At 47.0% G+C, this 17,973-nt stretch overlaps 1 protein-coding gene, 2 long non-coding RNA genes and 2 other non-coding genes across 6 annotated transcripts in view; 4 read left to right on the top strand and 1 right to left on the bottom strand.

The window, feature by feature from the left end:
* The window catches only part of fbxl5 (F-box and leucine-rich repeat protein 5), a 7,831-nt gene extending 4,605 nt beyond the window's left edge, over window positions 1–3,226 (top strand). Inside the window, exons 9-11 of the mRNA XM_034531190.1 lie at window positions 50–787; window positions 1,041–1,189; window positions 2,371–3,226. Of these exons, the coding sequence (XP_034387081.1) occupies window positions 50–787; window positions 1,041–1,189; window positions 2,371–2,447 (964 nt within the window). The 3' untranslated portion in view covers window positions 2,448–3,226. The remainder of the gene's footprint in view (window positions 1–49; window positions 788–1,040; window positions 1,190–2,370) is intronic.
* Window positions 3,227–6,421: 3,195 nt separating this feature from the next.
* Window positions 6,422–6,527, bottom strand: LOC117730199. The gene has a single exon (XR_004609424.1). It is a non-coding gene; the product is annotated as a U6 spliceosomal RNA (small nuclear RNA).
* Window positions 6,528–8,947: 2,420 nt separating this feature from the next.
* LOC117730202 lies at window positions 8,948–9,053 on the top strand. Its single transcript, XR_004609427.1, has one exon. It is a non-coding gene; the product is annotated as a U6 spliceosomal RNA (small nuclear RNA).
* A 248-nt stretch (window positions 9,054–9,301) lies between these two features.
* LOC117729910 lies at window positions 9,302–10,588 on the top strand. Of its 2 annotated transcripts, XR_004609398.1 has the most exons (4): window positions 9,302–9,359; window positions 9,879–10,111; window positions 10,196–10,386; window positions 10,477–10,588. It is a non-coding gene; the product is annotated as an uncharacterized LOC117729910 (long non-coding RNA). The 2 variants fall into 2 exon arrangements; XR_004609397.1 differs by having other exon boundaries at window positions 9,324–10,111.
* Window positions 10,589–10,772: 184 nt separating this feature from the next.
* LOC117729865 lies at window positions 10,773–15,531 on the top strand. Its single transcript, XR_004609393.1, has 3 exons — window positions 10,773–10,958; window positions 13,649–13,814; window positions 13,937–15,531. It is a non-coding gene; the product is annotated as an uncharacterized LOC117729865 (long non-coding RNA).
* The last annotated feature ends 2,442 nt before the right edge of the window (window positions 15,532–17,973 follow it).

Below are 17,973 nucleotides of genomic sequence, written 5' to 3'. Positions count from 1 at the left end.
TGATCTTTTTCCACGTCCTGCATACTCACCACGTGTTCTCCCCTCCCAGCTGGTCGTCCCTCGGCGGTTGCCTCTCCCTGGAGCACCTGGACCTGTCGGGGTGCGAAAAGATCACCGACCACAGCATGATGAAGCTGTCCGTGGGGCTGGGCGACCTCACGTCCTCCACCTGCTTCGACCAGCGCTCGGACCGGCGAGCCAAGCTCCTCAAGAGCCCCCCGATCCCCATCGCGCTCACGGAGGCCAGAAAGAACCCGGCGGGGCGCCAGCGCCAGGCCCTCGTCTTCAAGCCGGGGCCCGACCGATGGGGCGCCGTCGCCGCCTGCACCCCGACGCAAGTGTGGGTCCTGGACCCGGCGGACCTCGCCGACATCGAGGACGCCGCGGACTGGAGCCGCCGCGGCGGGACGTCTCTCCCGGACGCGGAGAGCTTCGTGGAGACGCAGCTGGTGGGCAGCAGCTGCTGCTGCAGGAGGAGCAGGAGGCGCGGCGGCTACAGGACCGGCTCCAGCGCCTCCTTCTTGCACCGGCAGTACGCGTTGGGGGAATTGTTTTGCGGCCACTCCGCCTGCTGCACCGGCGACGCGGCCCTCAGGACTTTCGCCGGGCCCCCGTGCGAGTCGGGCTCCACCAGGAGCGGCGCTGCGGAGTTTCGGACTAAGTGCTCCTCTTTCGGGGGCCGGCGGTGCCCGGAGCGCCAACACAGGACCGGTGGGTCGGAGGCAACGCGCTCGCTGAGGTTTCTCAGTCTCTCCGGATGTTATCAAGTCACAGATCTGGGCTTGAGGTAAACACTTTACTTTATTAGTTCGTACGAGAGGCAGAACCCGTGTGATGCGGCGTGAGAACAGCGTTGAGTGATTTGTGTCGCTTATCTTCCTCGCGCGGTTTTGGTGAGACGTGCCGAGCGTTTATACACGATAAATAAATCGGGGGAAAGAAGAACTGCTGCTTAAGTTTCCATCAGATGTTGTTGCCGACGTGCAGAACGTTGGTCAACAGTTCTGTCGGGTTAAGTCTTGGTTGTCTGTGTGTTTCAGGGCTCTGTCGCAGCGCGGAGGGCTTCCTTACCTGGAGCACCTCAACCTGTCCGGCTGCCTCTTCATCACCGATGTGGGGCTGCGGGAGCTGGTGTCGGCCTGCCCGGCGCTCAACGACGAGCACTTCTACTACTGCGACAACATCAGCGGTAACCAGTGAAGCTGTAGCAGAGCGCTGCGTGATCTATAATCTATAATCTATCGGTGACGGTAGATTAGAGAGATATAGAGATAGATAGATATTTGTTTGTGCATAGACTTCTATACAACCAGAGGAGTCGCCCCCTGGTGGTCAGGAGAGAGAATGCAGCTTTAACACATGAAGCATAGACTTCTATACAACCAAAGGAGTCACCCCCTGGTGGTCAGGGGAGAGAATGCAGCTTTAACACATGAAGCATAGACTTCTATACAACCAGAGGAGTCGCCCCCTGGTGGTCAGGAGAGAGAATGCAGCTTTAACACATGAAGCATAGACTTCTATACAACCAGAGGAGTCACCCCCTGGTGGTCAGGGGAGAGAATGCAGCTTTAACACATGAAGCATAGACTTCTATACAACCAGAGGAGTCACCCCCTGGTGGTCAGGGGAGAGAATGCAGCTTTAACACATGAAGCATAGACTTCTATACAACCGGAGGAGTCGCCCCCTGGTGGTCAGGAGAGAGAATGCAGCTTTAACACATGAAGCATAGACTTCTATACAACCGGAGGAGTCGCCCCCTGGTGGTCAGGAGAGAGAATGCAAGTTTTAACACATGAAGCATAGACTTCTATACAACCAGAGGAGTCGCCCCCTGGTGGTCAGGAGAGAGAATGCAGCTTTAACACATGAAGCATAGACTTCTATACAACCGGAGGAGTCGCCCCCTGGTGGTCAGGAGAGAGAATGCAGCTTTAACACATGAAGCACAGACTTCTATAAAACCAGAGGAGTCGCCCCCTGGTGGTCAGGAGAGAGAATGCAGCTTTATTACATGAAGCATAGACTTCTATACAACCGGAGGAGTCGCCCCCTGGTGGTCAGGAGAGAGAATGCAAGTTTTAACACTCTTCCGCATTAACTTAACTTTGAATGTAGTTTTTTGGTGATCGTGAACTGTGGGAACGTGTTGCGTCTGTAACAAACATCACTAACCTGCAGTCTTAGTCAGGAACAGGTGCTACTGAGGTGGAAGGTAAGTCGATGTTACAGTAGCTGGTACGATGCTGTCAGCATTTACTATATTTCATGCATGTATTTGAAATTTAATTATTTATTAATAGCGTTGTTCGTGTGTGCGGTAGCTTGCAGTTCAGTGAGTGACCACTGTGTGGTGTTTCTCTGCAGGTCCTCACGCGGACACGGCCAGCGGCTGCCAGAACCTGCAGTGTGGTTTCAGGGCCTGCTGCCGCTCTGGAGAGTGATCCCACCATGCAACGCTCTCCTTAAAGAAATATATATATATATATATATATATATATATATATATATATATATATATATATATATATATATAACGTCTCCGTTTTATTGCACTTTATCCTGGGAATACCGGTTTCTGTATTTTGTGTCACTTAAAAAAAAAAAAGAAGTTTCTGGATGAAACACATTTTTCTTTTAATTTAAATTTGTTTTTGCTCCTGTTATTTCCATTTCCATCTATATTAAATGGAAATAATCTTTTTAGAAAAGGAAAACACAAAAAAAGGGGGGGGGTGATGTATTTGAATCGTCTGTTAGCGAAGCGCTAACACCGAGTGCTTCGTGTTCTCCGTAGAGTCGTACACGTCTTCTTCTTCTCCCCCTGCTGCTGGTTAATTGATCCATTTATTATATCATCTTCATCATCAATAAGTGTTCATTTATTGGAGAGTGGAACATGAAAGCTTTCGAGGGCTACGGGTCAGAGTGGATATCGTGTTACCTTGAAGTTCAGTTCAATTCCTGAGACGCCATTTTTAAATAAATAATGTACAGACATGAGGAGCTTCTTTTTTTTTCTTCATGCGCTCCGATGTTGATAAATGGACCAATGTTCACCTGAGAGGGTTCAGGATGGACCGGGAGAGACTCACCTGTGCACCTTTTTCCCAGTAGATCGTACTTCACCTTCAAATCGCTCGGCAGCATCAAGTCGTGCATGAAGAATTCTATTGCAAATTCATAAACCGAATAATAAAAAGTATCTTGGGGTTAAAAGCTTTGTTGTTGTTTTTATTGTTTGCTTTTGTGAACATAATTTAGTGACGTTGAAGAAAAAAAAGCCCGGTAAGTTTTACATTTCGTCTCCACACACTTTTTAATTAAATTAAAATGATTTAAGAGCCCTATATTCTGCTCTCCAGAGGCAAGTGAAGGAACGTCTGGTAATAAAAATAGTTTATCACATTTCAAACACCCTGAATCTCTTCTTGGCTGTTGGCGGGGATCGAACCGCCGGCCAACCACACAGAATAATAAACCATACCTCAGCTTCATGGTCCATGTTATTGTGACCTTTGACCTCTGAGTCTATTAGCTCATCATATAATTATGTACATTTATTTATTATCATTCCCATGTCATTACATCATAATGTGGAGAGCTTGTTTTTAAATCCTAATAAACGGGAGGAGGCCCCCTGATGAGGGTCCTGGCTGCTCATCGGGGACCACGTAGTTGAAGGGCTGTCCTTGTCCCACCTCAACAGGACCCCAGTTCCCTTCAGCCTTCTGCCTCCAGGAGAACCTGACCTGGGACTCTTCATAGGTCCAAGTCCAGATCACCTTTGGCTGCTTCTCCCGGTCTGGGGGGGTGGACCACTCGCTGCTTGGAATGAGTCGTCTACCTGCTGTCATGGTTACCTGGGCCAGCTTCAGCAGATGCTAGTACCCAGGCTGGTCATCAGGACCATGATATTATACATATATTATAATATTATAATACAATCGTATAATATAATACAACATAATATATAATAATAAGAGTGGGCAACTGAATAACACGGTTAACATCACCCCCAGAAAGCTTACCAGCTCTGTCTTCTGCTGCAACCTCTCAACTTCCACTAACTTCTCCCCCTCAAACCTTCTCCAGTTCCATCTGTTGTTTCTCCTCCAGAGAAAACTAACAAAAGCAATTATTGTTGCTGCTCAAAGGTAAGGCCCAACGGAGGTATGTGCACCTGTGTGAACTGGGACGTGATGACTTGAGTCTTAGTTTTGCTCCTCAGGATCCCAGTTTTTCAACTGCAAGGGAACCTTCTCATTGGTTCTCCTGGCAGTAGTTGATGCGCAATATTGTTTCCGTCTGATTGATGTTGGGGGCTACGGCAGAACCAGTGATGGTGGGAGTCTGGCCAACTCAGCTTTTGAGCAAGCATTAAAATCTGGCAACCTCCAACTGCCTGCTGACCTGCCACTACCAGACGGCGTTCACCGAGGACCTCAGCCTCTCGTCTTCGTTGCTGACGAAGCCTTTCCGCTCAGGAAAACCCTCATGAGGCCATTCCCCGGCCGAAACCTTCCGAAGGAGCGCCGGATCTTCAATTACCGTCTCTCCCGAGCTCGGCTGGTTGTGGAGAACGCCTTTGGGATCCTTTCTTCTCAGCGGAGGATGTACAGGCGTGCCATTGAGCTCCAACCAGAAGTTGCGGCGAAGTGTGTGAAGGCTGCATGCGTACTGCATAACTTCCTGCGGAGGACGACCCAAACTGCAGTGAGCATACCGGTTGGAGAGGGGGAGCCACGGCCAGATCTTGGAAGAATTGCTGCCAATAACTCAGCGAAAGAGGCCATCAGGGTGAGGGAGGCCTTCACATCCTTCTTCTCTGCTGAAGGAACTGTCTCATGGCAAGACACCGTGTAATGCCCAAGCATATTCAAAACCACACATTACTAGTGATCAAAAGTTGCTTGGTCTGTTAAGAGTTTTCTTGTAAAACTAAAATAAATAACACGGACAAATAACCATAAATAAAGTGCATTTAATGGAATGGAACATAACATAACTGAACTGGTTCGTTCCCTGGAAAGATTGTCCCCCAGACATTTATTCCACATTTTCCAAATTCAGCACCACAGGGCTGGCCTCATAAATGAGTTTATGAATTTGGAATTTGACGTAATCCTTCTGCTGGGGTTGCAGCCTTTCCAGGGAAGGAACCAGGCGTTTAAGAAAGAGTTCATCCTCGGATGGTGGTGGAGCAGAAGAGGCACTTCTTAATGAGCAGCTGCTCCTCAATGTCTCTGACTGGCAAGAGTCCTTTTTTGGGCCCTTCTTCCTGTATGAAATGGAAACACCATATTTTGTGAAACTACTGCATTCCATCATGTTCAGCTTGTAAAACTAATATTTGTCATAGTGAAATACATACCATGAATGCATAAATTATAATCATACAAAAAAATGGAATCCAACTTTGGTCATGGATTTTCTGCAAATGTGTTAAAGTTGCATATAGTTGAAACTAGGACAGTATATATATATATATATATTTTTTTTTTTTACATCCATGGTGGCGTTGGCGGTGTCTCCACCCTCGGAGGCGACGTGGGCCAAGGCCTCTGCATCCACCTCCTCGGACTTCTTTGCTCTGTAAAGCTCGTGGCCCCCGGTTACAGTTACTTTACAGTATTTGATTTACTCACATCAGTTTGTGATTAAATCATTTTTATCAGACAATTTATATAAAACTCTCAAAGATCATTACAACTCTACTAAACTGTTTACTTAGGTACATATGAATGAAACGGGTTAATTTCTCCCGGTTTATATGAATAATCATAATAATGACAGACAACACATATCATTAACTGTATAATAATCTAATAAATAATATATAATAACAAGTTAATAACCCTAACCCACGTGAATAACACAGTCTTAATTAATAGAGTCTCGTTATAACTTTAGATAATTACTGTAAAGTTTTAAACTGCGTGTCCTCCATGACTCCGAGCAGCCTGCGCTCACTAAGTAACTCACTCCGTCGGGACTGTCACACTAACAAGAGCCCGATATGAGCGCAGCTACGTGAGACACTCGTATCCAACAGCAGTTAATAAGCACGTTATTGATAAAGTGTAATAAAAGAGAAACGTTTGGGACTCACGTGTCACGGTGTTCAGGTCGCGGAGACTTGAACAAACGAGCTAGCCCTCTGATTGGACGCTCCACTTGCAATGCTATGAACGAGCTAGCGCTCTGATTGGACGCTCCACTTGCAATGCTATGAACGAGCTAGCCCTCTGATTGGACGCTCCACTTGCAATGCTATGAACGAGCTAGCGCTCTGATTGGACGCTCCACTAGCAATGCTATGAACGAGCTAGCCCTCTGATTGGACGCTCCACTAGCAATGCTATGAACGAGCTAGCGCTCTGATTATAGTAATGAAACAAAAAGTGAACATTAAATCATAAATAAGGAACGCTTCACGAATTTGCGTGTCATCCTTGCGCAGGGGCCATGCTAATCTTCTCTGTATCGTTCCAATTTTAGTATATGTGCTATCGAAATAACACAACCATACAATGTCTCTGCGGTGTATATAAGGGCTTCTGCTTGGGAAGGGGTTTTCATGAGGGTACGGAGCCCGGACTACGTGAGGGAGCCGAACAACGGGTTTAAATGCCTCTCTCTGGGCAGGAGACAGGTCTGGTAGCTGCCTGTGAAGCCCCGAACTGCACTCGCTCCAGAACCTGGTCTTACCCGGTCTGACCCACTTCAAGTTCTGCCCGCCCGCCCTGCTGAGGAACCCAAGAGGCTGCTGGGAAATATAGGCGTCTACGTCAGTGGGTCACAGCTCCGCCTGCATTCCTGAGACGGGGCAGGAGAGAGAGAGAGACGGGAGGACGTTTGAGGATCCACAACGAGACACCAGCCTGAGGACAGACGTGTGTTTTAAACAACTTGGACTCTTTCGTATTCTCTATTTTCACATTATCTGGGTTATTACTACTTCCGGTTTTCATTTGCAGTTTCAAAGAAACTCACCAGCAGGTGTCGCTCTGTGACCGGTGTGTGGAGAGAGGGGCGCTGTGGTCTGCCTGCAGAACCAGGGAAAGTACTGCACGAGACACGAGTTGTATTTAAATACACTTTCACGTCCTTTATGTGAATCGTTCGGCATGCATTAAAAACACCAATCTTCGTTTATTTGAATGAAAACGTCACTTTTAGACCCTTTGGTCAGTAAAACATGTATTTAATCCAATGCACTTCCACCAACTCACCAGCAGGTGTCGCACTGTGACCGGTGTGTGGAGAGAGGGGCGCTGTGGTCTGCCTGCAGAACGAGACACATGAGTAAACAACAACAACTGCTGCTGCTGCTGGGAAATCGCCAAGCCATACTCCATTAAGCCTTTACATCTGTAATGATCATTTGGAATTATTATATGTTACAAATGCTTAAAACAGTGTGTAATAACAATAAAGTAAAGAAACATATCTGAATTTCCATCAGGTTTCTCTTCATAAACAATTGTAAATGAACATGAAGAACACTTTTGAGACTTTGAGAAACAATAATACTACTATTATTTACAAAGAAAACACCAAAGGCATTACCGTAATGTACCGCACGCATACCAATGGAGAGCTCGAGGAGTTACGGTAGTTTGAATTATGCACGTCACTTTCTAAAATTCCCCCTCATTGTTTATTGTCTTATTCCTTTGTGTTTATTTATTATTACAAAGGTAATAATAAATTAAAATAATAAAAATAAGTCTTGCAATCTGCACTTTGTTTGAAGCTTTATACGATTTTAAATACAAGCTCTACACATTATGAGAGAAATGGTGACATGAGAATGATAATAAATAACTGAACAACTAGACCATGAAGCTCAGGCTGTCCCACTGCTGGCTCATGACCTCATGTAGTCCAGCTGAGGAGACCAGGACAGATGTGCAGATCTAGTTAGTTAGTTGTCCAGCTACTTTATCCTCTTCACTGTTCTTCATGTTCATTTACAATTGTTTATGAAGAGAAACCTGATGAAAATTCAGATATGTTTCTTTACTTTATTGTTATTACACACTGTTTTAAGCATTTGTAACATATAATAATTCCAAATGATCATTACAGATGTAAAGGCTTAATGGAGTATGGCTTGGCGATTTCCCAGCAGCAGCAGCAGTTGTTGTTGTTTACTCATGTGTCTCGTTCTGCAGGCAGACCACAGCGCCCCTCTCTCCACACACCGGTCACAGTGCGACACCTGCTGGTGAGTTGGTGGAAGTGCATTGGATTAAATACATGTTTTACTGACCAAAGGGTCTAAAAGTGACGTTTTCATTCAAATAAACGAAGATTGGTGTTTTTAATGCATGCCGAACGATTCACATAAAGGACGTGAAAGTGTATTTAAATACAACTCGTGTCTCGTGCAGTACTTTCCCTGGTTCTGCAGGCAGACCACAGCGCCCCTCTCTCCACACACCGGTCACAGAGCGACACCTGCTGGTGAGTTTCTTTGAAACTGCAAATGAAAACCGGAAGTAGTAATAACCCAGATAATGTGAAAATAGAGAATACGAAAGAGTCCAAGTTGTTTAAAACACACGTCTGTCCTCAGGCTGGTGTCTCGTTGTGGATCCTCAAACGTCCTCCCGTCTCTCTCTCTCTCCTGCCCCGTCTCAGGAATGCAGGCGGAGCTGTGACCCACTGACGTAGACGCCTATATTTCCCAGCAGCCTCTTGGGTTCCTCAGCAGGGCGGGCGGGCAGAACTTGAAGTGGGTCAGACCGGGTAAGACCAGGTTCTGGAGCGAGTGCAGTTCGGGGCTTCACAGGCAGCTACCAGACCTGTCTCCTGCCCAGAGAGAGGCATTTAAACCCGTTGTTCGGCTCCCTCACGTAGTCCGGGCTTCGTACCCTCATGAAAACCCCTTCCCAAGCAGAAGCCCTTATATACACCGCAGAGACATTGTATGGTTGTGTTATTTCGATAGCACATATACTAAAATTGGACCGATACAGAGAAGATTAGCATGGCCCCTGCGCAAGGATGACACGCAAATTCGTGAAGCGTTCCTTATTTATGATTTAATGTTCACTTTTTGTTTCATTACTATAATCAGAGCGCTAGCTCGTTCATAGCATTGCAAGTGGAGCGTCCAATCAGAGGGCTAGCTCGTTCATAGCATTGCAAGTGGAGCGTCCAATCAGAGGGCTAGCTCGTTCATAGCATTGCAAGTGGAGCGTCCAATCAGAGGGCTAGCTCGTTCATAGCATTGCAAGTGGAGCGTCCAATCAGAGCGCTAGCTCGTTCATAGCATTGCAAGTGGAGCGTCCAATCAGAGCGCTAGCTCGTTTGTTCAAGTCTCCGCGACCTGAACACCGTGACACGTGAGTCCCAAACGTTTCTCTTTTATTACACTTTATCAATAACGTGCTTATTAACTGCTGTTGGATACGAGTGTCTCACGTAGCTGCGCTCATATCGGGCTCTTGTTAGTGTGACAGTCCCGACGGAGTGAGTTACTTAGTGAGCGCAGGCTGCTCGGAGTCATGGAGGACACGCAGTTTAAAACTTTACAGTAATTATCTAAAGTTATAACGAGACTCTATTAATTAAGACTGTGTTATTCACGTTGGTTAGGGTTATTAACTTGTTATTATATATTATTTATTAGATTATTATACAGTTAATGATATGTGTTGTCTGTCATTATTATGATTATTCATATAAACCGGGAGAAATTAACCCGTTTCATTCATATGTACCTAAGTAAACAGTTTAGTAGAGTTGTAATGATCTTTGAGAGTTTTATATAAATTGTCTGATAAAAATGATTTAATCACAAACTGATGTGAGTAAATCAAATACTGTAAAGTAACTGTAACCGGGGGCCACGAGCTTTACAGAGCAAAGAAGTCCGAGGAGGTGGATGCAGAGGCCTTGGCCCACGTCGCCTCCGAGGGTGGAGACACCGCCAACGCCACCCTCGTGCTGAGCCGGTGGAAGGTGCAGTTTGGTCGATACCAGGGCTAGACCTTCCACTGGCTCTTGGAAAACGACGTGAGCTACTGCGTCAATCTGGCCTCCTCCCACCAGAAGGAGCGAGAGAGGACCTCAGTCCCCGCTGATGGCCAACAAGGTGGAGTCCTACAGTACAAGTTCATACGATTAAACAATTAAGAGAGAAACTTCAGTTTTAACCTCCCCTTTTCTGAACTTGCAGGACGCCTTCTCCCGCTACTCCTCAGCATACTCTGACTTTGTTGAGGCAGTCAGGTTCCACCAGGCGTTTGAGGAGGTGCGGGTGAGGTTCCTTCAGCCCGGTCAGTAGGGACAGGCACTTGTTGGCTTCGGGGACTTAAAATTCGAGACCCTCGAGTGCCTGTACAAGTCTGAGGACTCCAAAAAGATCCGGTAGGTTTTAGAAACGTTTTAATGATGATAAAGTTGCTGTGCAGACCATCAATCCAAAGAATCAGGAGACTCATTTTCTGATTTGTGCAGATTTGTCAACTACCTCCGGAGGACGACAACAGCACCTGGTACGCAGATGGAGAACGCTGTCCGGTACATCAGAGGCAGAGACAGACAGAGGACCAGGACAGCCTTTTGTTTTACTAAAATTAATATCTTTGCTGAACATCCTGTTTGAAGATGGATTCCACCAAGAAGGCGAGTGAAGTCTTTTTGTCTTCCAGCTGTTTTGACACCTCGGATGTGTTTATGTTCTCACGTTAACATTTCTCAACTCTTTCTCCAGGTGACGAAGAAGCTCGCTGGTGCCGACTCTGACACGGCCACCTGGGTTACCAACGTCGGTAACCAACACGGGCGGGTCCTCATGAGCGTCCTCACCTGCTCCGAGGGCGTCGGGGGGCCTGTCCAGGATGGCGGCCGGGTTAATGAGGCCGTACCGACCCGCCGGTATACACCCCCCCACCCCCAGCTCATCTATGTGGGCCGCGACACAGACGGCGTGTCCAAAGGTGCGTTCACACCAAACGCAATGCCAATTTTTCGCGTTTGCGATAGACGCGTTTCGCGCTTTGCGAAATTTCGCCAGAGTTCAAATATTTCAACTTCCAACGCGAGGTTGCGAAAGCCAATCAGCGTTGAGATGCTCTGCCCGTCATCACTGTCCTGCCGTTGGTGAATCAGAAAAAATGGAGGACACTCTGATCGTCGCAGTTTGCGGACACCCCATAATTTTCAATACGTCGTCGTATGATTATCGAAATCGTTTAAAGAAAGATGCTGCTTGGAAAGCAGTGAGTGAGGAAGTGGAAAGGAAGTGAGGGCCCCCCCCCCTGGTGGTTGCCTGCCCTCCTCAGCATTCAGCACTCTGAATCTGTTCAATCTGAACTGAACTTACTTATTGATACAATATTAATGGACAAAGCAAGAGTTTTAAGATAAATACTTTTATTTCACACCTTTACAAATATAAACTTAAATGAACTCAAATTGCCGTCCTCATTTCCCCCCATGTCTTTTGAGCATATTGCTGCCTCCTCTTCCTGTTCAGAAGCTCATGCACGTCCAGCTTCTTCGTGTCCTGTCGTCCCGGGCCTGGTGCAGAGCTCTGGAGGAGAGTGTTGAGGTTCACCGTTACCCTGCGGACAGTTCTTGAAAGACTCACGGTAGACTTGTAATTTTAAATTGAACAAGAGTTTTAATCAAAGATCACTACACAAGATACATGCATGGGCTTCAGCGAGCATGAGAGCATAAGCTGTCGGACTCCTACGAGAAGAAGCCCCGAACGAAAGCGTGCAACAGGTTATACAGTCTTTTGGTGAGGGAGGAGTCCTCTCCCTATTGGTCCGTATGAGTCCTTCCCCGGAGTGATGTCATCTTCTGATTGGTTAGCAGAGTGCGGGCGAGCAGGCGAGCGTGGACTGGGCCGGTCCTTCGGGAAGTAACTTGTTCGTTACCCTCCCCAATTCTTGCTGTGTCTTACCTCAATGGGATGTAGTTGGTTCTCACCCTGAACTGTATGTTATCTTTCTTGCTACCATCTGTTGGTTCCCTCCTGGTTCCGGGGAACTGTATGCTCCTTTGTCTTAGTAATCTGGGGTGTGTGTGCGTCTGGGGTATGTGTGTGTGTGTGTCTGACCTTGAGTGCCCTCACATCATAGTTAGTAGTCCCGTTTGCCATACGCCAAGCATTAATATGAAATTATATATGAAAATTTCTTAATAGAGAGGAACAAGAATTCGTGATACCTTCTGAATTAATTCATGCATTAAAATCGTCGTGAGTACGCAGTTGTATGTTGCGTTCCCTTATTACGAAGGTGTTTCTTAAAAGATCATAATAAACACATTTGTAATCTTGCTTAGTAGCTTTGTAACTTCTTCAGTTCTTTCCTTTGCAACCAGATAAGACTTTGTTGAATGCGCCTCTGTCTCTGTCTCTGTTGTTCTGCCAAGGTCAGAGGAAGACAACACCATTCACTGAGACAAGACAGTGAGGTTAATATTCTTAACAAATCTGAGGTTAATATTCTTAACAAGAGCCCTCCTTAGACCTCTGTGAGCCACTGCTCCACCGATGTTTTCTGGGGGCCACTGGCCTGGCAAAAAGTCTGCTTTGTTGGCAGATGGATGCTGTGACCCAAGTCCTGCGTCGACCTCTGGCCGCAGGACTTGCAGGTCCTCTGCCTCCTGGCCCCCTGCACGAAAACACACACACACACAGGTTTATACAATGCATCCTCACAACAGCAGCAAACGGAACATATTCAGTGTATGGTTTCTTAAACCTGAATTGAGGAGGAGGACTGTAGGACCTCGGGTCAGCCTTCCACCTCTGAATCTCCTCTCAAAGACCTCCGGTCTGTCATTTCTGCATGAAGACAAAACAAGGAATAAAGTTCATTCAGAAACTGTTTCTGAATGTGAAGTTTGAAGCTTCATTATTTCTTATGTAATTTTAAAGAAACACACGATTCAGATTCAATGTAATTATGTAAACATTGTAGTAAAGTGTCTATATGTAGCCATTAAGGTGCGATTGTGGGGAGAGGTTGGCGATGGGCACAGCACATAGCCCCTCCTGATGCTGTCAAGAAGGGAGGAGGCCAAAGAGTCATGTGGGTAGGAGCAGGCCCGTAGAGATCACCCCCGCAGCCCCCACACCGCGGGGGGGGCCTCGCATGGCAATTTTTTTTTTTTAATCCAACACTAGCCAGCGCACTCGGCCGTATTGCGGCTAAGTGTCGGCTGACTCGGCTGTGTTCCGGCTCGATGCGGCCAAATGTGAGCCACCTTTGGCACATTTCACTGTTGCCATGTCTGACATTGGCAGATTCTGTCTGAGACATGGCAACCGGTTTATCGGCTGCCGAATCTGGGCCGAATAATGTAATAAATAAATAATATTACATTACATAATAACATTAAGATATCCCTCAAAGTTGTCTCTCTCATATAAAGCTACACAATAAAAAAAAGTATTTTAAACTGGCTTTATAAGTTTTAAATAATAGTTGTAAAGGCAATCGTAACAGGCAACCACTAGGGCCTCCTGCTACGCGGACTGGTGTTATTGTTGGGAACTACGAGGAAATTTCTCTTGAGGAAAAATGAAACGCACATTTAAAAGTGGTGAAGAGCTGCTGATAACGACCTCATTGTTTACACCACCTTTCTCCTTCTCCATCTCCTCCTGCAGGTGTCGGATCTCCTCACAGACACTCTGCTCCATGGTGCTTTTGCCCAGGCCGAAGTTGCGTAAGGTAGACAAGGCAAAGCGTCGCTGTTTCTTCCAAGTGTTCCCGTTGCTGACAAACAGACCACCTAGACACAAGCATGCAGAGGAAGTGGGGTTGATGAGAATAGTAGGTTAAGGGAACAATGTGTACATTCAAATTGATATAATCCACAAAAGTAGATATCTGATTACTGGTGGAAGATGACGTACCTCTGAGAACCCTACTCCTTTTGGTCTCCCTCTTTGAAGGCCCTGAGGAAGACGAGGAGGAGGTGGCTGTGGAGGTTGGTGGAGCAGAAGGTGAAGAGCCTGCCTTCTTCTGGTCCGTCTCCAGCACGTACCTCTTCAGGTGGTCCATGCGCGAGCCCACGGAGTGAATGTGGGTTCTCCTGAGCCACATCCTGTAGCTGTGGAGGGACAAAGCCTTGTTAGATGACAACAGGAAACGCCTCACAGTGACGGTTGGATCACGACTCGCTCGGTGACTCACCTCTGCACCACTGGATCTGCAGACTCGTAGAAGGCTCGGTACGAGAGTCCAGCGTGGTCCCCGAATCCCACCAGCCTGCTGTCCGGCGCTCCCTCGGAGACCTTCCTCCGGGTTACCACCTCCATCAGGTCGGGGAACAGCTTGGCGTACCGCCACAGAGTGTCTTTGCTCAGCATCGAGGCGTCAGTGCTGCTGTCCCCCGACTCCCGCCCCTTAAGATGAGCCGCCACGATCATCAACAGGTAGCCGGTGTCGTGGCCAGCCAGTGGAAGGTCTGCCCTCTGTACTTCCCAAACTGGATCTCATGGTGGCTGAGAACCAGCTTGTTGTCAGTACAGTCTCCTTAGACGTTCAGGAGAAGACATTGTCTAAAACCCTTTTTAGTAGGTGTTCCTATGACAATTTCAAATGTTTCTTCATGTAAATGTGTTCAGGCCTTGACTGGCATCATGCATGATTATTTTTGGAAGGAGAACCTTTCCACACAGAACTTCTTGGTGGATAATGCAATGATCATTTATCAGAGGTGTATGGCAGTTAGCTTTTTGCATTTTCTCGTTCACTAGTCCAAACAAGCCGGTTTTTTCACCACACATTGCAGGTGCACCATCGGTAGTTAACCCCACCAACTTCTCCGAGGGTAAATTAGTTTTAGTTACGGACTTCTCCACTGCATAAAAATCTTTCCTAGCCGTCGTCGTCCCATGCATCGCAGCTACATCCAAAAGCTCCTCACTGACAGTCAAGTCCGCCTTCACGCCTCTTATAAAACTGAATAGCTGCGCTGTATCAGTGGTGTCTGCTTTCATCAACAGCTAACGGAAAAGCCAAGTAACTGCTCGCCTCTTCGGCTAGCTGTGTTAGATTTCCTGCTAGCTTCGTAACTCTGTCTGCGATGGTGTTTCTTGACAAACTGGCATTTTTAAGTCTCTATCTGGTCGGGGCACACACTGTAAAACTTACCAGCTCATCTTAATAAAAGTAGTAAGCTAACCCAACTTAAAATCACATAGAAAGTTGTAGTTACTCGAGTGAACTGCAGCCATAACGACTCAGCATTTTGAGTTTGATCAACTTCAGGTAGACTTTCAAGTTGTGTGTATCAATTCCAATGAGTTGTATTAACTCAGATAATCTAAATTGATTTTATAGACAGAGGATGTGTTCAAAAAAACGTAACTGTCTTGATCTGTCGTTAAGACAGGTGTCTGTTCATTTTTCTGCGTTTTTTCGCTTAGATTTTTCAAAGGTTACCTAGAAAGACACTGTACTATGCGATAACACCGTTATTTGTCAGGATCTGTAGTATGTTTTGTGTTTTATTTTGTAGTCCCCATCTCTCCCTTTTCTCCTCCGGGACACTGAGTTGACGGACTGACCTTTTTTGATAGTTTGGATTTAATGGAGCCCTCTGAGGTGCTGGAAGAATAAATCCACCCTATTTTACTTTATAAACGTCTGTGTGTCTCTTTTCCAGCCTCTCGTGCACTACCCCACCCTAGCTTGCCCTAGGGACACTCTGACGCCACAAGTGTTTAAGTTAAAGTGACGTGTGTTATTTAAGTGTGCTGGTATGTGCAGAGGAGTGACGGTGGAAAATGGTCCAAGGGATGGAAGAGACCGTCAGTGGGGGATCCGGGCTCTGTTGATGAGCCTGACTGCTGACGGGAAGCAGTTGTTTGAGTGGCGTGCGGTCTTTGACTTGGTGGACCGCAGCCTCCTTCCAGACGGAAGGGACTCAAACGGCTTGTGTCCAGGGTGAGAGGGGTCGGCTACAATCTTTCTTGCCCGCTTCAGGGACCTTGAGGCGAACGGGTCAAGGAGGGACGGCAGATTGCAGCCAATCACCCTCTCTGCAGAGCGAATGGTGCGCTGCAGCCTGGCCTTGTCCTTGGCAGTGGCTGCAGCGTGCCAGACGGTGATGGAGGAGCAGAGGATGGACTCAATGATGGCCGTGTAAAAGTGTGCCATCATTGTCTTTGGCAGGTTGAATTTCTTCAGCTGACTCAGGCGGTACATCCTCTGCTGAGCCTTTTTGGTGATGTTCAGCTCCCACTTGAGGTCCTGGGATATGGTGGAGCCCAGGAAGCGGAAGGACTCCACCAAGTTGATGGGGGAGTCACACAGGTTGAGGGGGGGGCGGGTAAATATTTAAATTACTACTACAAAATTGTAGCAATAATTCTTTCATACTTAGTTTCGTCTAGTAGTAAGTTTGTATATTCAAGTATTAAGTTTGTATATCAAAACACATGCGGAGCCAAAGATTAGAAGCATGTTAGTATAATGCAGTCCAGCTCACTAAATGCTGTACATACATATGAACAGCTTTATTTGAGCCAAAAAAAATTGTTTGTGTCAGGTTTAATCCTAACCTTTTAAATTAAAGTGTAAAGATGATGATCCATGTTATTTTTTTTCTCATTTGATAACCTTTTCTTTACATTTCCACACCATTCTTTACTGACCCGCAGTTTTGGATTGTCTTACATTGTTGTTGACAATGAATATGCAGTGACAACAGCATATGTAATATTAAGATGTCTAGTGTTTGCCAATCTAGCATTTAATTGTATAGACATTCATTTGTCCAAGGTAAGGATCTACCTGAGCTCACTGAGTTAGTGTATTGGCTAATGTAAGGCCAGCTCAGTAGCAAAGCAATAGAGATGTCATTGAACAGGTGAGGTATTGTGAAGGCATATAACTCACGGAACCAGCTGATGCCAGAGGATAAGGAGATGGAAGAGGGCCCACAGACTCACTGTGACGATTCCCTAATCTGTCTGTGTCTTTTGCCTGTCTCTGTCAGGGTTTCCCTGATGAGCAGCACCTGGGCCCGGGCATAAAGCTCCGCCCCGGTGACGGCTCGCTCTCTCTCTCCATAGCTGCGGCGATGTGTGGCCTGTCAGCCGACAGCAATTCTATGTTGTCTGTATTCTTGGCTGCGTTGGGGCTTCGCCAGCCACCGTAGTTAATTAATAAACACCCTTTTTGGTTGGAACGCTGAGTGTCCCGTACGTTTTGTCGCGGTGCCTGAGACGGGTCGTGACATGTGGGGGCTCGTCCAGTCTTTTGGTCGGTGTGAGTATTCTGTCACGCAGATCTGACATGCGCGTTCGTTGGGGGAGGCGCAGTGGTTGTTGTGTTAAGTGTTGTACGTTGCTGTGAGTAAAGCGGTGTTCCCCTGTCAGTTACAGTGGCGTTACTCCTTTGGGTTTCGTCTCGTTTTTTGTTTTGGTAGTGTTGCGGTGACCGCGGTTAGAGCGCCTTGTCTCGGGAGCACGTCCAGGGTCCAGGGGACTCTCCCTCGCCACTGGGCTTCAGAGCGTAAGTACCCACCGCCATTAACCGCATGAAGACCAGATTGAGCTTATTTTAGTTAGTTTACGGTTGCAGTCAGCTAGAGGGGCGCGTTGCTGGTTACGTCTGGACGGCACACGGCATTCACTTTTTCCTTTGTGACGCTCTTTGTCATGGAGGATGTTGAGCTGTTCTTGGCTTCTCCCTCAGAGAGAATTTGGATCTCTGCACGAAGAAGCAGCTGAGAGTTTTATGCCATTGACGTTGGTGATGAGCGTTTGAGCCTCCGTTCTTCCTACTACTGTGTTACCACCGGCCTTATCGGGTCTTCCTCCTGTCTCTCCATGAACAGATGGATTACGCACCGAGTTTTTGTATGACCATGTCCAACGACCTGATGCTGAGAGCCTCTCCTGAGGGTGAGGCTTTCTCCCGTCAGCAGGTGGTCAGCCGTGCCGGGCGGCCCAAGAACCAACCGGCCACCTCGCAGGAT

Source organism: Cyclopterus lumpus, chromosome 4 (assembly GCF_009769545.1).
Source record: "Cyclopterus lumpus isolate fCycLum1 chromosome 4, fCycLum1.pri, whole genome shotgun sequence".
Lineage (NCBI taxonomy): Eukaryota > Metazoa > Chordata > Actinopteri > Perciformes > Cyclopteridae > Cyclopterus > Cyclopterus lumpus.
The sequence above is the reverse complement of the archived record's forward strand: the minus strand, read 5'-3'. Positions and strand labels throughout refer to the sequence as shown.